The following is a 20805-nucleotide window of genomic DNA, read 5'->3' on the forward strand; positions in this document are numbered from 1 at the left end:
TTGTGTTACCTCTGACAAGGTCCCTCTACAAGAACAGCACCGTCAGGAGGAGGAGTCACCTGTTGGCAAGCGAAGGGACTAACACCATATCTCCCCAGTACCTCCCCTCCCCTCACTGCTACAGATTAGGAAGAAGGCTCCCACGCCAGTGTAACCTCCTAGAAATCATGACATTAGTGTCATACAACCGAGAGCAGCACGAGCTGTTGCAGCTCTGCAGCACTTGAAGTGGGAGGGGGCATCGCTGTGACCCTGGAAACTCCTCATCCTAACCCCCAAAAAGCCCTGAGCATGAGTCAGACAGAAGTCCCTTGGTGTCCCAGACCTTCAGGGACACCAAATCTGCAAAAGGCCAGGGAGCTTATTTAGCAGTGTTTGCAGACACTCTCCTCCACAGCTTCTGTGGTGCTGCCTCCATCCAATTCCCCACAAGTTTCCAAAACCTTTCCACCCACCTGCATTAGTCATAAAACTATTAGAAAAGGCATCAACCAAAGGCATAACCTAAAACCCATGTTGGGAAGAAGCAGAGTGAAACATTGTGGGAAGGTGCTGGTCTCACTCGCTGTACAACAGGGGAGAGATGCACGTACAAGACCTTCCTGACTTTCAGAGGGTTACATTGGTACTGGAGGCTTCTTGTCCAGCTTGGTGGCATTCAGGATCAGAGCATCCATGTGCTCTGGGCAGGGGGGGCAGTTTTCTTCTTGCATCATGGAACAAACCCAAACTCCACCACATTTCAACCTGTTGTTTATGTGCACCGAAGATTTTTAACGGAGCACAGATGCTCTTTGCTTCAGTCTGATCCTCTGTATCTTGAGTTTCAAGGGGAGAGCCTAGCTTCCTGGAGCTAACTTGAAACAGCTGGAAGCACCGATATGCCAGCGTCAGCAAAAAGCTACCATGGGTAGGAGAGAGCAAAGTTCTGTGAACAAACCTGAAAGAAATACTGATGTATTAAAACGTGGTGTTCTCCCAAGATTATTGATTTGACTTACTCAGATCCTTGATGCCATCTCCAGGAGAAGCAGAGCATTCAAAGACACCCTATTCTAATTCTTCATATTTTAAATACAGAGATGCAAACATTTACCTCTACTCCCATTCCTCCTCTAGTTCCCACTTCTTAAAAAAACAAAAACCTTTTTGTCTAGAAGACTGTCTTTGGTCTTGCCCTCAGACCCTGCTGTGAACTGCTCTGTAGTGTAAGACTATCTTCTACACGACTAATTGTCAAAAATAAACCGCCATGAATAATTCAATTTTTTCTAATAACATCTGTGTTTATGCTTCAGGTTCTGGGGTACTTGCTGCTATGCTGTCTTTTGGAATTTCTAGCAAGAAAAAGAAACATCTCAGGAGGATCTTGCAGTGACTAGAGTTTTAACATTAAATAAGAAAAAAAATTCAAATTATCTCATTTCATTTACAATTTTCCATGTTGCCAGTGTTTGCATATTCATTACCTCTCCAGGTCACTCGACACACATTGCCTTTGACCTTGCTAAATGTGAAAAAGCTCGCAGAATTTTGCTTTGCTGATCAAGCCATCAATTATTTCCATAAATTTTTCATCCCTTGCTCTGTTCAGATAAATTACGCAGAAAACCGTAATTGCTCATGCACTACACTGAAATATTTCTCTATCAGCTTTCACTGAGGGTTTTGTAGAAGAGATTTTGACCATTGTTTTAAAACATAAAAGCACTAAAAGAGTTTTCTGGAAAATTTCTACCCTAAGAACTAAGGAGCTGGGAACAACCCATTGGTTAAACACAAGGATGGTGATATCAATACCTGGAGTGGCCAAATATGTATCAACCATAGGGCTGGCTGAATCTTTAGGGTCAGGCAGGCAGCGTGTACCCGTGCCACATGGCAGCAACCCTGGGAAAAACTTGCACCCCAGGGATTTGGGGTTCCTCTGACACAACACACCAGGATGGAGAAAGCAACTTCAGAAAGAATGATGAAGGCAGCTGGGAGCAACATCTATTTTGAAGTTTTGCAGTTAAGATCATTTATTAATTCCCATACTCCAAAAAGACATGAAAAATGGCACACATATAAAAACAGCATGGCCCAGTTCTAACCCTCTTTCAGCCTGCCCTCTCTCCCACCACAAAGAGCCTAAATCAAACCCAAATCCTATCTATAGAGGAGGAAGGTGTTCATAAAGTAATAAGCCAAACTGTCTGGGAATGTGTCGGGTTATGCAACACTTGTCCTGAATACTCACCAGCTTCTTCCACTCAAATCTTCAATCATAAAAAAAGAGAAAAAATTGTAACTGTGTTGTCAATCATATGGATGTAAAATGTAAATACTGATTTCCTTTACCATTTCAACCCTCCTAAAAACAGATTTCAATGATTATCTGAAAATAAAGACTTTTCCCCCTTCAATTACTCTTCTCACCTATGGAGATTCTCTCTTTAATGAATTCTCGTAGTTAAAATCTTATAAGCAGGTTTGAAAATCTAGAAGGTTTCACTCTCTGGGAGTTTTACTCGCACTGCTGATCCCCACTCACAAAACAGTAACTTTAACTCGCCCAGCTCTGCCCAGCGGTATGAATGAAAAATGGGGAGTCCAAAATTCTTCCCAAGGAATGAGCTGTTGTCACGGCCGTGGGAATTACAGGACACATTTGTCTGGAGCTGAAAGTCACTGTGACCATCTCCAAACTAGAGCAGCGATCCTGGTCCCCACCCCCACTGCCTGAAGGGTTTTGTCCACCCAGCTTCAAAAAAATCCCCATCCACAGACCCGGCATCTGTAAATCTCCTGGCACATTACTGCAGGGATTAACCACCCCACCTGTTACAAAGTTTCTCATAATTACTTTCCTAAATCTCCATGAGTTTTAAGCTCATTAATTCTAGTTCTACTTTGGATGGAGAACTCTTCATTCCTGTCTTCTGCAACTACCTTTTATTTCATTATTTTCATTATTTATACAATATTTACATATAAATATTTCATCAGGCACATATTTAGACAGTCACAGGATAGATACAGCAATTTTTCTGAGCTGCCAAATTGCCTGTCTAAAGCATAAAAGATTATTTTTTACCATCCTCAGCTGCAAATAACGTCGTCATTTAAAGCAAAGTGGACCTAGTTCTGAACTCTCCTGCCAATGTAAAACCCGAACAACTAATTTATGCCCCACTGATACACTCCAGATTTGCAATGATACACCTGAGATTGTAATTCAGCCTCATATTTCTTACTAATTAGCTCTGTTCCATTTCAAATATAATCCCTGAAGAACGTTCCCCTTCAGTGTGATTTCATTAGTTGTTTAGAATTTATTACCGAATAGGAATGACATATATAAACTGGGACTCAAACTGAAAGGAAAATTCAGAGCACCACAATGCGGCCAACTGCTCTGCCAACCAGGTTACCATGAAATATCTTTGATGTTTTAAGAGGCTTTACAAGTACTTGGAGACCAATGCATTTGGAAAACAGTTTATATTATAAACAATATTTTATGTAGCACCAAAGTAAAACTGGAGCATATAAAACGCAAGCCCAACACGCAGCAATGTCCACTGTGAAAAATGATTCTGTCCTTCCTGCTATCATCACTTGATAAGGTACACGATGTAAACATTTGATTATATTGTACCTGACGGCCTTTTTATTTCCCGAGCATTCTCTTCCAGCAATAAAACTGGTGCATTTAAATTATTACTGGATTGAATTCTGTCTGCCAACAGCAGGTGTTTATTTATTAGATTTTTTTAACTTTTATTTAGCCAAATTTGCCAGCACTCCAAGCGGGTGCTGGGCTCTGAGCACTGTCATGGCACGTAATTCCCACTTTCCACTTTCTGTCTCAGTGCCCTTCTGGAACTGAATTGGGACAAGCCACCTTTAGGAGCATGTCTGGGACCGCCCTTCCTTTTCAGATGCCACCCTCTCAACTTGGAGCAAGGAAGCCACATCCTAGAGACCTTCCTGGGCTCACGGCAGGAGGGTTCATGGCCAGTAGGGCTTCTGATGGGTCCCCCAAGGGCAGGCACAAGCTTCAGAAGGAGCCGGGGCTCCGTCTGGACCAGCACCTTTGATCTTTGAGCACCAGTTTTGGAGGAAATGAGCAGTGTGGATTGCGGCACCAAACCAACAATATCAACAGCACCGTTGCACAAGCGCTTTGAGTCACTGTGAGCCAGCACAGGTCTCTAACAGTCACATAGGTGCCTCCTCTGCCCTACTCAGCATCCCCTTCCCACTCGCAGGCATGCAGCAAACCACACTTGGGAGACAAACGCTGACACTGCTGCTTTGCAAGGCTGGTTTTGCACGGTTAGCCCAGCCTTCCCAGTAGACTGCTCCTGTCATTTAAACCTGCTGAAGGGATCCCCCTGGACCCAGAAAATGGCCTGCCCCATGCAAAAAGCTCCCCAAAATCTGTAAGGAGGGTACAGGATAAATGCCATTCTCTGAAGGGCTCACGTGTTGACCGTACTATAGATGAGAGCACATTCAAAAGAGCCTGGTCTTGGGTAAAAATCAGGCAGAAAGTCCCTGCAAAGGGGAGCTGGCTGCATAGCAAACCAGGCTGTTTGGTGCTGCCTGCTCCTCTCCAGGGCTGAGACCCCAAGATAACAGCCATGAGTCCTAGGAAGATCTCTGCTCTCCAAATGCTCTCTCTGCTGGCATGCCAGCAGGACTTCACAGACCAGGCTGATGCTGATGTCACCTACGATGACAGACCTCCCTCAGCTCTGTCCCTAGCATCACAACTAGTTTTCTCCTTCTTTCATTCTGCAGGGAAAGGAAAAGAAGAACAACAAATGAACTCAACCACTTCACTGAGTGGCCTTTTACTCTTGTTCTTCACCCGGAGGTCTTCTCCAATCTCCCACAGGAGCTGGACACCACAGTAACAACAGCGACAAGTCCCACCGAAATGTTTGGCTCTTGTTGCTGTTGGTGCTGTATTTCCATGATCCTAATTAATCTCTCAGAGAAAAACTAGCAGCGCTCACAAAATCTGCCAAACAATAAAGATCAAAGTCCATAAAGCTCATAGCTTGTGACGAGTGCCAACACACCTAAGAGAAAACACTTCAGGATAATAACAGCAATAAGCAAAGGATATGAGGTGTATTGATCAAATCAGATATTGCATGTCTTTCATTACTGCAGCATCCTCAGAATCTCATCTCCAAAACCTCTAGGGTAGGAACTGTTGTCTCTATTTTACAGGTAGGGAACTGGGACAAAGAAAAACATCCCAGACATTTTCCTTAGGACAGGCTCTGCTGCTTTCTATTGATGCTTCGCTCTCCATAGCCACACAGGGAGCACAGATACCTAACATTCAGATGGATAAAATTTTCAGTTAAATTCCTAAGACCTATTCAATTAGACCTCAAAACAAGGATCTTCTTTGCTGTATTCTACTGTTGAGCAATCACTTCAGGACATGACAAGGTTTGCATGACTCAAAGTGTACTGAAAAGCACACTGACCATGTCTTGGCCAACCGACCAGGGCTAGGAGAGATGAGTTTTCTTTTACAAACTTCCTTTGGTTTCCCATCACACATTTTCATTTTCCTATTACAATTTTCAGAATGTGATGGTACACAGGTAAAATTAAATATCTTAAACCACAACTTGAGGCCAAACTGTGACAAAGCACAGAAACCAGCCACTTTCCTAGAGAATTCACAGCCTGGGATCCTCACATCACTGAGCATGGGGTTAAAGCGATGGCAGAGGGAAAGAAAAACTCTGTTAAAAATCATCAGATGAACTGAGAGTGGGCCATATTAAAAAAAAAAAAAAAAAAAAGCCTTTATATTTGAATTTATCTTTAATTTTTCCTCAGTTTGAGCCAGCAGGTATGACCTAGAGCAGTAGTTCCACTGAAAGATTTGCTCTGTGGAGCAAAACAGAGTAACACACCACTTTGGTGAGACAGAAGGTACTACTCTCACAAGGAGAAACTCTTCCGGCACCCCAGAGAGCCCACCTACCAATGTCCACGAACATACCTGGTGATACACCACACACCATATACAGAGTGAAATCAATGAGTTGTTATATAAATGTTTCATTAAGTATCTTTCCCTGTTTATAGCTGATAGAAGCATTTAAAATAAATATTACAAAATTATTGAAAAGAACAGATTTTTATGACAACTGAATGAATGCTATGCTAGTTACGGAAATGATACTGAAGTTGCTGTGAACACACATACTTTCCTCCCACAACAAAAATAATCAAAGCATTGCATAATATCTGCTTTGTCCAGTCATCTCCAAATTGTCACTTGCTAGGGTCGGAATAAAGTGAGTAGAAATCTAAACAAGAACAGATTAAAGAAAAATCTCCTGTAAGTACCTGTTACACTTCTGCTTATTATAACCATTTTCCAGCTGCTTCTAATCTCTTTCAGAATATGTGAAATGCTGCAGCTAATGCAGCTCTAAAAATACATAGAAACAGAGGGTGGGTTTGGTTTTTTTTTTCCGCAGATAAAATATTGTAAAATAATAGCAATCCAAGTAATGCATCCACCAGCCTTTGGAATTCAGCAGGAGTCATCCCGCTGGGTCCACTGAGGACTGGCTCAGGTCCTGAAGAAGTGCAGCTGGTGGAAAGTCCTCATCCACATCCTGCGAAGCATTCCCCAAGACCCAGGCTCAACCCATCCCCTCCTCTAACACAAAATGCATGATTACCTCCCTGCTGAAGAAAATAACAGCATCTGCTTAAAAACTTTGAAACAGAGACCAGGATAAACAATGCAGAGCTCACTGGGTAAATAGAAGAGTTTCTATGATGTGAAAGACTTGAAATAAATTCTTCCAGTGCGAAATGGCAAAATGTGGGACATATCACAGCTGTTATACAGAGCCATGTCAAGAGTGCTTCTGAGTACTTGTTCTTCCAGTATCCCCCAGTGAACTGAGCTTCTGAGGATTAAAAAAACCCAAACCCAAGAAAACCATAGAAGGCTGAAAATGGGTTTTTATTTTATTACCTAAAACCACACGAAACAGGGCTTCTCTGAGCTCATAAAGCTCCCAGGAACTGAGATGAGAAATTCTTGACACAGGGGTTGGGATGACCAGCTTGCCTCAGCCATTACTTTGTGGGTTTGCTGTTTGTTTGCAGTTACTGGAGTGGATTTACCTCCAGAGCTTTCCCGCTGAGCCTCTTGCTTTACCAGGAATACCCTCCACACGTGTACTTGTACATGCACTGAATGACTTGAAGAAGCTCCAGCATCCACATGTCAGTCATGCATGTGTCCATCCTCCACACATCATCACAACCAAGCCACACCAGGATGTTATAACCATGCTGGATTCTGCACAGACATATGGAAAAGATGATGTACACTGATCAAAAAAGAGAATATAAGCTAAATGGCTAAGATGGAGGATCCAAGTGGCCAGAAAATAAAATCTTTTCTACTTCTCACAACAAATCAGTGATAGAAAAGGGGAAAGAAGCCACGTTCCTATTCATGAGGACCATTGCTCCACTGTTTGCAGAGTGATACTTGTTGACAGGGGACTCTGCAAATCAGCACTTACTGAGTTTATTATTCACGTTTCCTCTCTGCCATTCAAGATCATCAAGGCCTGCAGTCACCACACAGGCCACTCTTGTGTCCAGGCTACCCAAAAATCTTGCACCTTGTCACCTTTCTCACTCATCACTGTTGCTCTCAGAGGAACTAGTCTTAGTCAACCATTTCTACCAGCCATGCTGCTGCTGTCCTTCCAAGCTGTCCGACAATGTCCCAAGAGCAACAGGCTGGGAAGCATCACTGCAAGTTTTCACAACCTTGATTTTGTTTAATATACAATGATATTGAGTAATCTTTTCTTGCATTTTAAATACTTGCAACAGATGGCAAAGACACGTTCCAGCAAAGCCATGGCAGCCAAAATATACCACATCCAGCCTCTGTGCACACACCTGATAAACTGCAGCAACTGAAACCCCCCACAATGTTTTTTTGTTGCTGCTCTCTGCATTTTCCCCAGCACCCACCCCTCTCCTCTCACACCGTTCAAGCTGTGAGGGCCCAGGACACAGTTCCACCAGCTCTATCAGCCCTGACAATTACCTGTGCCCTGGTGACATGTCCATTTTGCTGGACAGACTTGGGGCTTCTTGCATGTATCCTATATTCTGCCCTTCTATGTCTTTCATATTCGACCTTCTCATGACATTTACCTTCTGCAAATCACCTTTTCTGCACAGCTAAAATTAAACACCTATAATGATGATGGCTTGTTATAGGAGATCTTAAAGAGAAACTGTGTGTCATCAGGAGTAGTCCAAGTGATGATACCCACAAAAGCCACCATCAGAATAACCATGATCTACTAACATGATTTACTAATGACATGAGTAAAAATTCTTGTGTCAGCACAGGCTCCCCAGTGCTCCCACAGCTCTTAATTAAGGCAGCCTGTGCAGGCTCGTCCAGCCCATTTGTACAGGAGCCAGTCTTCCCTACTAAAATCCATCTGCTTTGAAAGTGCATCAGGAAGAGACTAATCCCCCCGTGGTCCTTTTATGCTCTGTAGGGAAAGACTGACCTCTCCAGAGGATGATCTCAGATCCAGGTAATTTTCTGCAATCTCTAGAGAGGGAGCCAGAGACATCTCTGCTCCCAGTCTAGATATGGTCCTAATCTTCAGAAAACCGTCCTAATGCAGTCAAACCCACCACCAGGAGAAACCCAAGAGCGAAGGCTCCAGCTTGCCTGCTCTCTCTCAGGAGGCTCTTGGTGTCATTAATCCACGTGACTGCTGGCTGGGACAGGAGCACGCTTTGATAAAAATCTGTACCAGCACATCAGTAAATAGCTCTGATGAAAGCACTGCAGATACCACAACATGTAATCAAGTGCATAAATAATTTGTTATACAACAGACCTCGGAAAAAACAAATCAGTTGATTATTAGTAATAACTATGTATATTGCAGAATCTCATCCCTGGAGGCCCCAAAAGAGGTCAGTTGTGCTGAGCACAGAATGCTGTTAAAAAGCAAATCTGCCATAGTATTTGGGCATCTGAAACTGGAATAAATGAGGGCTGCACAAGTCAGTTTATTAAAAAGTGAAAGTAAGTACCAACAATACAACAGACACATGGAAGTCACTTAGTGAACATCTTTATCAGATACACAGCAACAAAGAATGGCTCATTATTCCCCATAAACCGTATCAAACCAGACTTTTCATTTTCCAATAATAAACACTGACCGTTCCAAAATAATTGATTTCCCCATATGCTTTCCTTCCCACTCCTGGTGCTGCTGGTTTGCAGAGACAGAGCAGGCTATGCAGATCTGCATGCAGATCAGCTAAGATCGAACAGCTTTCTCTCGGGTTTTTTTGTCATTTTACACAGTATCAACAAATGAGATCAATATCAGATCTGCATTTATAGAAATATGTCCGCCTGTCTCCTGCACTTGTTCCTTTGTCAAGAAATTTGAAGCTGTGCATTGGGAAACAATGATTGTCTCACACTTTTTTTAAAAAAAAATATATAAATGGGACTCCTATGTAATTTTTACTTCCATATTCACATTAAAATCATGGACTTGAGGAACTACAGAGCAAAACAACACAGCACCAAAAATGTAACAAACATAAAACTCTTGCTGCTGTGTATTTAAGGGAGAAATAACTTCTTTTTCTCAGCAAAACCACACGGAAAGAAAATAATGGTCTACTTACACTGTACAATGAGCTGTACCAAAGCTTCTCTGGGTTTCACATTAAACCCATTGTACTGGCTGGTCTGGCACCTGTAGGTTCCCGTCATCTCCCTGGACACGTTCACTATCCTCAGGATCCCATCGTAGCTCTCTGTCTGCATTCCCCCATCTGGCATTGCGATCTCCTTGTCTGCTCGGGACCAGAGAATGATGGGCTTGGGCTTCCCTGTCACCTGGCACTGCAGCTCGATCGTGTCCCCTTCCCGGGTGACCAGTGGTGACTTTTCTTGAGGGACAGTCAAATTGGGAGGGACTTCAAAGGAGAAAAAGAGATGATTCAACAGTTAGCATTATAGACATCAGGTGGCTTTCTTGCTTGTTACAGTTCTAATTGTATATCAAGAAGTAATTTATACACAGACAGCAATGCATATTGACTACAAATATTGGAATCATAGAATCAGAGAATGGTTTGAGTTGGAAGGGACCTTGAAGATCACCTAGTTCCCACCACTCTGCCATGAGCAGGGACACCTTCCACTAGACCAGGTTGCTCTGAGCCCCATCTAGCACTTGAGCACTGCCAGGGATGACTGTGCAATGCTACTGTACTTAGGAGACCAGGTCCTCAGCTGCTTGAAGTGATTAAAGTAAGTTTTAACAGCCCCAACTACAACACTTAGTTGCCTCCCTGTGTGTCCCTGACACACCAACACACCGTACCAGTGTACATCACTGCATTCAGACCACTGGTTGCAGCCCGCACTTTATCACTGCAAGTTATAGCTTTCCTCTTTATGGGTGTTTGGCAATAACAACTTTTTTTTTTTTTTTTTTTTTATAGCAGACTGGCTGCTGATTTTATCCAGCTTGTAATGGCCACACAATGAGGAAGAATCGTGCCAATTCAGAAATCAGCTCAGAATTCAAGACCTGAAACCAAAATGCAGTTGGTGTCTTTCTATCGCAGGAGGTTATCAAAGTGGTATTTTTTCATAGAGATTTGCATTAACAAATCCAGAAGGGATATGTGAACAACTGTTTCCAGCTGGAGTTAGACAGCCCCTTGGAGCAGGAGTAGCTGGCGATGCCCAAGGACCCATCCCTCCTCCTCTCTGCAGTCTTGCAAGAGTGAGACTTTCTAATTGCCCCCAGTGCCTCTTCTAATTATCTGCCACAGCTCTGAATCACCAGTCCTTGGCAGCAAGGAGAAGAGCTCACTCACCACGGAAGAGACGCTGCTGTGCAAGGTGTTTGATCAGGACAGAAATGGCATGGTGCCCTGGCAAAGGCATCGGTGTTTGCATGATGGGCATCCCAGTGAGCTTCCACCATCAGTCCCATCAGAGGCAACCCCTCTACCTCAGTCCTTAGGTGACAGCACTGGGTAATTACAAAGCACTGCAAGCTCCGCCAGACTGACAAGAATGGCTTTCCCATGTCAATTATCATTCCCACCTCATCACACCTATATTGGGTTTATAGCCAATTTCTTACTCCCCTCCTAGCACAACACAGATAAAAGCACCGTTTCTGAAGCTGCCTGTGATCTCCACATCACACATGGTGCCTTCAGCACTGTGGACCCTTGCGTAGGAGGGCACGGGCTGCTGTGCGGTGGGTGAAGGTATGGAAAAGCCTGATTTAAACACTGCCTGCTCTCTCCTTCCTTCCATGCCTTCTGAAAACTCAGCTGCCTTATGGGTCTTCTGTTCTGAATAATCTAGAGATGCTTTCTGTTTTAAAACAGTCCCTCCTAGGAGCATTACCTCTCCACACTGTCCTGCCCTCAACTATTTTGTCTGAATGCCAGCACCGACAAAATACAGCCTGTGCCATAACTCCTGTCCGCAGGAAAAAATAATCAAAGGCTATTTTCAGGCCCCCAGAGACAGAAAGAACAGACTTGTACTGGGGAGAAACAGTTCCAGTTTTCCCCTGGGATCTAGCTCGTGTCTACAGACCTGACAAGCCTGCTAGGAATCAGGGTTTAAATCAGGGGCTTTCATAGGTCCCAAAATACCAGTCAGCTGTTTTGAAGGCTTTAATAGCTCCTTCTGAATCTGATGGGACACGCAAAAGTGGAAATAACTTTCTCTACAGGAAAGTAAAGGAAAAATTATTTTATATTTCAAAAAAAAAAAAAAAGGGTGGGGTGGAGAAAAAAAAAAGAAGAAAAAAGAGAAAACCTGCTTAATAAAACATTCCCAGTATTCGTGAAACATTCTTATTTTTAACTTACGCCATAGCAAGTCCTGAGCACAGCCTAGTGCCCAGGAGATCTGGATCGCTTGGAGGGAGACCAGAGGAAAACTCCCCCACGAAGATGCCCAAAAGCCCCTGGTGAGGAAGGGCTGCAGGACACGTGACCCACCCCAGCGAAAGGAGGGTGGTACAAAGGCATGAGAGCAGCTCTGTGATCGCTCCACCAGAGCTCAGAGAAAAAATACGGAGGGAAAAGGGTGCTGAAGGCAGCAAGGGACGAGACAGAAGGAGCAGATGAGCACCGCTCTGTTGTTCTCTGAGATATTCTGACTGCATTTCTCCACAAGCCTGTGCTCTCCCCTCTCCCTACACCCCACATGTTTGCCATGAAGTACACCGTACTTGTTCTGGACCTGCATCAGCCAGGTGCTGGTGGTGGCACTCCTCCACCTTCTTCCCTGAAAGCAAGCACATCAAACATATATACTGAACAACCACTTCCTAAAGCAATGCTCTATGGAAACACAGACTACACTGAGGAAAAGGTAATGTTCCAGGAAGGAAAATACAGTTTAAAGAGAAAGGTTTGAAAGCACACTGTGCAGTGCCTGCCTTCTGAACACCTTTTCCAGCTCACCTGGCTTGTGGCTTCTCTACTTAGTGCAAATAATATGCAGCCCTGTCTGGATCAGTGAAAAAAATATTTACTTTGCCTGTTTCCCCCTGGGCAGTAGATCTGCTCCCTGCTGTGAATGCCCTTTGATCAAAGCATGTCCCAGTTGGTGTGGATGCTGCAGGTTCCTTGGTAGCTCCCCTCTCCCTGCCCCTCTGGCACCTCCAGCTGTCCTGGGGCAGCGCAACCTCTTCCCATCTCAGGGATTCACTGACCGTGAGAACCGTGAGGCCAAGACCATGGGGACAAAGCTCTCAAGACAAAATACCTGTTATCAAGAGGGAAAAGGTCTGCCATCTGCTATGTACCAGCCTACAGTGAAATCTACAGTTGTGCCTGCAACCTCATGGTGCAGATGGGTCCATGACTTGAGTTTTCCCTTTGGTGTCTCTGTGTAGACCTATTTCTGCACAGGCTCTGCTGGCCGCTGGTTTCACACTGCCATCAGAGCAACAGGTCTGGACTACAAAATCACACTCTGTCTTCACCTCAGAAATCATCCACTTGCTGGCTGGGGCAAGGGTGTAACTTCTCATCTGAAGCACTGAGCCAGAAGCAAAACTTGTCTTCAGCACAGCAAGGGGTCCTGTGCAGATGCTGCTTGTGAAGGCAAGGCATGACGAAAAGAGATAAAAAATGAAAGAGGAGGCAGCAAAGCCAACTTCACGTGCAGAACCTGACCCAACCCTGCACTTGAAACAGGGATGGGACACAATAAACTGAGGAGCTGTTCCCCACAACATGCCCGTTCTCCTTCACTAAGTTTGTCACAGGAGGAGTAATCAGGCAAATTTAGTGTGTCCCATGAGGTGGACCTAGAGAGGAAGGGGGGCAGAGATGTCCAAGTGTAACTGGGGGTTGATGAAGACTTGTTTCCCACACAGCACCATGGGGATGCAGGAAGGCACCAGCCCTGAGCTCCAGATGTGGGAGCCTGCCAGCTGCAAGAAACAGCATCTCAGACCGAGAGGCAGGGGAAATTCAGAAATCTGTACACTCAGAGCAAAGTATGAATCACGTCAGGAAGAAACCAGGAAAGAATACACCCTGCTTATAGTCACATGTAGTTTCTAGAGGCATTTGAGAGGAAGAAGAGTGAATGGCATAGGACATGCATCAGCGGTGGGGGCGGAGGGGAAGATGCATGCCAAAAAGGTCCTGAGCAACTGTGAGCAAGTAATTTACCCTCTCTTTAACTCAGTTTTCTTTCTGAAAAAATAAAGATAACGGTACTGCAAAAATTGCACACTGCCAAGATAAGGACCATGGACTCTGAGGTCTGCAGGCAGGCTGATAAGATGGGCTGTATCAGTATCCCAGATGGAAAGATACCTTAAAATACTCTGACTCATCTTTTCCTGTGGCATTTTGCAACACAACCAGTATCTGTCACATTATAAGTGAGCCAATATATTATTATGGTTTACTATATGAATTAATGTTCTTGTTTCTGGAAACAGAGAAGGAGAGAGGAGGGACAAGGCCATCTATTAAAGCAAATCATTTCATGGGTAATGTCATAAATGCCACCTGGCTGCAATTTTCATAGATCACATTTGACTGACAGTGCCCAAGACAGTGAGTTCCCACAAACTATTTCTCTGCCCCCATCACAGCCGTTAGGGCTACGGGTCCCCCTTAGCTCAGATGCTGATTCTCTACTGTCTAATTAGGAAGAAGGACAGCACTGAATCCTTGCTCAGGGAAGGGTTTTGGTAGGCTTTCCTTTTTTATACCCATCTATTTATTTTCACAGACTCACAGGTACTTAATTATCTCTGAGATGTCTATTCTGCTGTCAAATTTGGCTTAAATTAGCTACAGGGTCAAAAAATATCAGGGGGTGTGTGGGATTGCGACACAGCAACTGACAGGCACTGGCAGCCTGATCATGTATGACTTGTTTTCATAAGCAATAAAGCTAAGAAAAGCTGCAAAAGAAACTCAAATCAGTGCAATGCCCACAAAGAAATCAGGAAAATGGGAGGAGAAGGCGTGTCAGGTGGGGAGAGGGGGAAAGCTAGAGAACTGAGGAGAAAATAATAATTTGAAGTTTTTCTTGCTTTACTACAACCCATGATGTAGGGAAGCCCCAGGACCAGGGACCAGATGGCTGAGCCTGCTGTGGAGGAGGGCCCAGCAAGTCTGCCCAAGCAAGGGTGCAGAAACGTAGATTCATAGGATAATTCAGGTTGGAAAAGATCGTTGAGTCTAACCCTAAACCTATCGTTTCCAAGTCCACCACTAAACCATGTCCCTAAGCCCCACACCCACATGTCTTTTAAATACCTTCAGGGATGGTGCTTCACCACCTCCCTGGGCAGCCTGTTCCAGTGCTTGACCACCCTTGCAGTGAAGAAATATTTCCTAAGATCCAACCTAAACATCCCCTGGCACAATTTGAGGCTATTTCCTCTCATACTATCACTTGTTGCTAGAAGCAAAGATGCTGGAGCAAGGGCGCACAAGCAAAGATGAATGAGCCAAGGCAGGTGAACAAGGGGGCACATGCTAAAGGGTGTGAGCAAAGGTGCAAGAGCAAAGGTGCATGAACAAGGGTGTGCTAGCAAAGGTGCTGACAGTGGTGTGAGCCGAGGAGGGTGCTAGCCAAGCAAGCCAAAGTGCCAAGCAGGTGAGCAGGGTGCCCTCAGCTGTGCCAGGCTCCCTCTCCCGACAGGTGCTGCTGTGGCACGAAGAAGAGCCTCGGAGGGGCTCAGCCCTCCTCCCTGGTGCATCAGCATGTCTCCTGCAGCACCAGCTACAGAGCCTGCTGCAGATAAAGGTCAGTTCTGTTCCTGCTTGTGCAGAATAATAAATTAGCTAAATCCTGTATTTGAAACAACAAACATTACCTTATTCATGCAGCAAGTGGCTTAAAAAATAAGTTAATACTCTTAGCAGTTAAATCTGTTTCCTAAAGTAGAGGGTTATCACCTGCAAAACAAAAGCATTAGTAACACTACTAGTGTTACTAGTAGCATCTACTTTAAAACCACATACTATTATCCTTTGAAATTGCCAGTGGCACATGCATAAGAGGGCTACTGTTGATATATGTCCACTCCTGGCTCCCAAATAAAATGATCTGAGACCTTTGCCTCCCAAAGTCGCTGACTCACCAGAAGGTCAGATGGCAGAAGGTATCATTGTATACTTATCCTATTCTTTATTTTGTTAAACTTCTCCCTAAGCAGACATGTCTGGCTGTTACCAGAGACAGGAAACCAGACTAGACCCTTCCATCTGATCTCCTGTGGTGGTTCTACTGTGATTCCATAGGATCCTTGATGCAGCATAGTCACTGTTTCTATAGCAGAATGGGGACAGGACCAAAGTAGCTAATTCAAAGAAAAATCCAAAATGCCTAACATGTTTATTCACTGTGTATTCTGGGTAGACACAACCTAGTTCTAGTCTACTCTAGATCTTTGAAGTCCTGATGAGTCAGGTTACTGTCCCTATTTTAAACCTCCCCTTGCTTGCTTAATTATCAAAGATGCAATGGCAGTGGCAAGTATCTGCTTACAGAGAAATCATTCAAAGGGGCAGAAAGGGCTCCGAGCAACCTAATCTACTTGAAGATGTCCCTGCTCACTGCAGGAGGGCTGCAGTAGATGGCCTTTAAAGGTCCACTCCAACTCAAACTGTTCTATGATTCTATCATTCTAAGACGACCAGTGTGAGAAGGACAAGGAGCCCCTAGAAGTGGTGACCCCATGGTAGGCTTGGGGGAGGCAGCACGACCCCTGAGCTTTCTACTGGGGGTTACAGACAGCAGAGGTGAGGCAGGGGCTACTGTCACTTCTGTATTTCCTTGGGAGCCTTAAACAGACAGAGAAGAAAGCCCTAGCCCTAAAGCAATGACTGCCAGTCTAAGCAGTGATGGGGAGGTTGTGGGCTGGGAGGAGTTGTGGGCTACTGTGATCAGGCTGCTTAAAATGGACTAGTGGTAATAACTAGTAATTATAGGATCAAGCAGAGCAAAGGAGTGTTTGAGCTGCATATCAAGAAATAATCTGTACCGGAGATTACTCGGAGATAATCTCCCAAAAGAAGTGTTGGAAGTCACATTGCTCAAGTAATTTAAAACCAGCCTGGGTAAGGAATGTTGAAGAATCCACACTGTACTGGCTAGGAGATAGAGGTGAAGTTATTTGCCTATCCTCCTTCTCCAATATTTATGAATTTGAAGGTCTGAATCTCTAGTATTAATCATCCTTTGCCCGAGACAGGCATTTCGGTCCCTGTTCACGATTCATACTCCTTATGTGACGGAGGGTTTTGCTAAGACAGAGCAGACTGAGCTGTGGTGTAGGAAGGCAAGCGGCTATACAAAACGTGTTTGAGCAAGATCATTTAGCCTTTGAAGGGCCACAAGTGACAATTATCCATGTTCTCTAGACATCTCTGTAAACAGAGACTAAAACTGCTCAGCGTGCCCTTAAAGTGCATTTATTTTAGGAGAAGTGTTGGGGTATACTGGGGAGCATATATTAAAAGGGTCTCCAGAGGTGAGAAAAGAAGAGCCCTGGGGGAGAGTGGCTGATCCAGGCAAACGATTGGAAAAGCAGCTGAAGTCAAGAGTATTTACTTTAACTTTTCCGTGGTCTTTCATCACCACGAAAGAGGATCTACCTGGTTACTCATGTGGAAGGTAAATCGAGCGACCTGTAAGGAAATTACGTCTTGATCTCATGGTCACTTTCTCTTCTCATTGCTCTGGTTGCCTGTGTGCTGTCCTGCCCATCCGCAAAGGAGGGGAGAAAGCACCACAGCCCATGTTTTCTTGGGCACAAGCCACCTCTAATTGCAAGTGAAGACATGACCATCAACCATGGATTTCACGGTGGGGGCTTGGACGAGACATCTGCTTAGGCATTAAAATAATTCCAGAATCAGTACTCATAGCTCAACTACTTCTAATACCTTAAAACACCACCTTATCTGCAGTCAGACTCCGAAGAGAAACATTTTAAACGCAGAACATACACAGCCCGCAGCAAATTAGCCAAATTAGCTTTCAGTGATCTCGCAGGACTCATGCTGAGGAGCTCCATGAGCCATATGCAACACGAGATGATGAGCCAGCTTCACAGCCCTCCAGAGAAGAATAAAGAGACTCTGCAATACGTGGCTGCTAAAGAGGGTGTCTGCTCCCGGAACCCCAGCCGAAGTCCATCTGCGGTGAATGAACACCTCCCAGAGAAGTCGGATTTCCAGGGGGAACCAGGTGCTGGGGAGAGAAGGGGCTGCAGAGCAGGAGATGGTCTGTCCTCACCCTCCTCCCTGCACAAGCCGGCAGCCGAGCAGCCTGGCCAGCCATGCTGCACTGTGTGACGGGAAGGGACGGCGGCTCCCAGGGATCGAATTAAAAAGAAAAATCTCTGCACATTAAGTACTAAAATAGAACTATAAAAGAAAAGCTTTTTAACAAAATCCAGCATTTATCTGTCCCTTCTGTTCACCTATTCCTTTCAAAGATAAACTCCTAAGATAATGGCTTACAAAAATAATCAATTTACTGTAATAATGAAACCTCTGTCTATTTTCTGGTGTGTCTTAGGGTTGCCCGTGAACGATCACTCTGGACAGTGTGTAAGGTTTACAAATATCTTAATTAGGCCACTAATTATTTCACAAAAAACATTTTCTCACTATGCAAAAAAGAGGTAGTACCATGATTTTAATAAACATTCAGAACAAAAACAAATGTCTCTTTTATGTATCGTCAGAGGAGGAATAAGATGACCAGAGGACACATACTTCACAAACAGATCAAGGCCACATGTCCTTACACATCAGCCTGGATGTTTAATTAATTGATTATTTAATAGATAGCTTATTAGCTCAACAGGGAAACACTCTTATACTGCAGGGAGGATACACAGCTTCATATATACCAGTTCCTCGAGAATTTCTTTGCCTGTCTCTGGTAGCACTTACGTAAAACTGAATCTATCTGTCAACATGGCTAGCCTCCAAGGTGGAACAGGAGACCTGGAGCCCACCAGCCTGCCCTGTGTTCATGCGCAAAGTCCATGTCCCCCTCCAGGATGTACCTACCCCAAGGTACCAGGGGTGGTACACGCTCAGCGCATCTTCAGGTTCACCTAGAGATGAAGAATTTGGTTGACGTACTTTCCATGTAGGACATGTATTTGTGCCCACACTGGGTGGGAGTGAAACAGTTAAAAGGACTCCCTTAGGAAAAGAGGGGGTGACCACCACCTACAGCCCAAGGGTGTCAGTCAACTCCTCCATCCAGCCCTTTGAAAAGCAATTCAGAACAGTGCAACCAGAGGTTAAAGTAAAATACCCACCCCCCCTCCCCGAAATAACAGCTCACTTCAGTGCACAATGCTACCTCCAGGGGGAAAATGAAGAGAGAATAAGCCAGAAGTGACAGATGTTACGTCTCTTACTGCATTGACACTGATTTTAGGGGGATAAAGATAGCATAAGAACCCATACTGAACAGAGCAGGCCATCCATCACCTAAAACCTTATTCTTCCTGCTTTGAATACAATATAAAAAGAAAAAGCTTGCTTACAAAGGAAAACACACTCTCCTGATCCACCCCTCTTTTTTGCTTACCATAAGCGTATTTTACTGGGTTGGGGTTTTTTTGTTGCTGTTTTAACATCCCCCATGATGTGCACATGCGCACAGAAGAGCCGTCCTGTCTTTCAGTAACATTTGCCCAAGGTTGGTTTTATGGATGACAGGGCTTTTTAATGGCAAGTACTCAACATTTGAGTCTCCATTCACACTATTCAGTGACCTACTTTATGGAGATAGGGATGGGGGGAGGCTGCTAGGGGATTACTTCAGGTCCATTTATATAAGATATTCGGGACACAAATCTCTGCCTTTCCTGCTGAAAGTTCAAAATGTCAAGGGAAAAAATATTCCTGCTAAACAAGTGCAATGTCAAGAGGGTTGCACTGCCACATGTCCCCTTCCAGTCTGCTGGAGGGACAGAGGTGACCTAAGCATCTCCCTCCTTCCTTACGAGGTGACACAGCCCCTCTGACCTCACTTGGTTGCTCCAGGAGGAACCTTGTGCACATCACGAAGACAGAATTCTCCCCAAACCCAGAAAACAGACACAGCACGATATTAATATATCTGTGCAAGTCCTGGCATTTGGAAAATGTGTTTGTGCCTAGGCCTTATGTTCATAATTACCAGAGCAGTAATGAATCTTCATGAATCAATAATGACCTTCAAAAACACACTGAAACTATTTCAGCTTCCACTTAATCAAGTTACACAAATAGGCAGAATTTCTTTTTAAGATGCTAAATCAGGCTGATCCCAAACACTAGTTTTTCTTCCCCCTTTCTGATTTTCTTGAGTGCTATAGGATAGTAAATTTAAGAGCTGACATAATTCATCACTGCCTGCAGAAACTGTGATGAGCTTTATAGGTACAATGACCTAATGGATGTTTCCAATCAATCCTATCAATTTCCCAAATGATTCTCCAGCAAGTACAGATAATATTGTGGTTACTGTCTGCCAGATGGGCAATGCATGACTGCACAAATGTCACTGTCCACTTCATCCTGGCAAGCAGGTAACAAAGTTTGTGGGCAATGCATGACTGCACAAATGTCACTGTCCGCTGCGCCGTGGCAAGCAGGTAACAAAGTTCCCATGCAACTGCCATCCATCACGCCAAATGTGGCTCTTACCCTATAATAATCCTTTCAGGTTTTCACCTGTTTGTAAGATGCGCATTAATAATCTTGAAGAAGATGTTTCTTTGGGCCAACAGACAGGCTGTTCCCTTGTCCATGGATCTGTTGGTTAGTGTTGCTATCCCTACAGACTTCATGGGATAACTGCTGTAGGAAGGGAGCTCAGGAGGTCTCTAGTGCAAGCCCCAACTCAAAGCATGGCTGGATGAGAGGTCAGGCCAGGCTGCTCAGGGCTTTATCAGGTCTTCAAAACCTCCCAGGTTGGAGAACCCATAATGACTCTGTTTCCCACTCAGGTATCATCATGGGGAAAAACTTGCTCCTTATATCCAGTCTGAATTTCTCATTTCAACTCATTCCCGTTGCCTCTCACCTTCCCAGTACAGGCAGGGGACGGCTGTTCTTAGGTGGCCCAGGGCTGTCTCTTCTCCAAGGGGGACAAGCCCCCTTCCCCCAGCTGCTCCTGACCATCTTCACAGCCTCTTCTGGACTCACCAGTTT

At 44.5% G+C, this 20805-nt stretch overlaps 1 protein-coding gene across 1 annotated transcript in view; it reads right to left on the minus strand.

The window, feature by feature from the left end:
• MDGA2 (MAM domain containing glycosylphosphatidylinositol anchor 2) overlaps positions 1–20805 on the minus strand; it is a 393582-nt gene that overhangs the window by 121100 nt on the left and 251677 nt on the right. Inside the window, exon 8 of the mRNA XM_040601984.1 lies at positions 9742–10035. Coding sequence (XP_040457918.1) covers positions 9742–10035 — 294 coding nt within the window. The remainder of the gene's footprint in view (positions 1–9741; positions 10036–20805) is intronic.

This window comes from Falco naumanni, chromosome 7, assembly GCF_017639655.2.
Source record: "Falco naumanni isolate bFalNau1 chromosome 7, bFalNau1.pat, whole genome shotgun sequence".
Classification (NCBI taxonomy): domain Eukaryota; kingdom Metazoa; phylum Chordata; class Aves; order Falconiformes; family Falconidae; genus Falco; species Falco naumanni.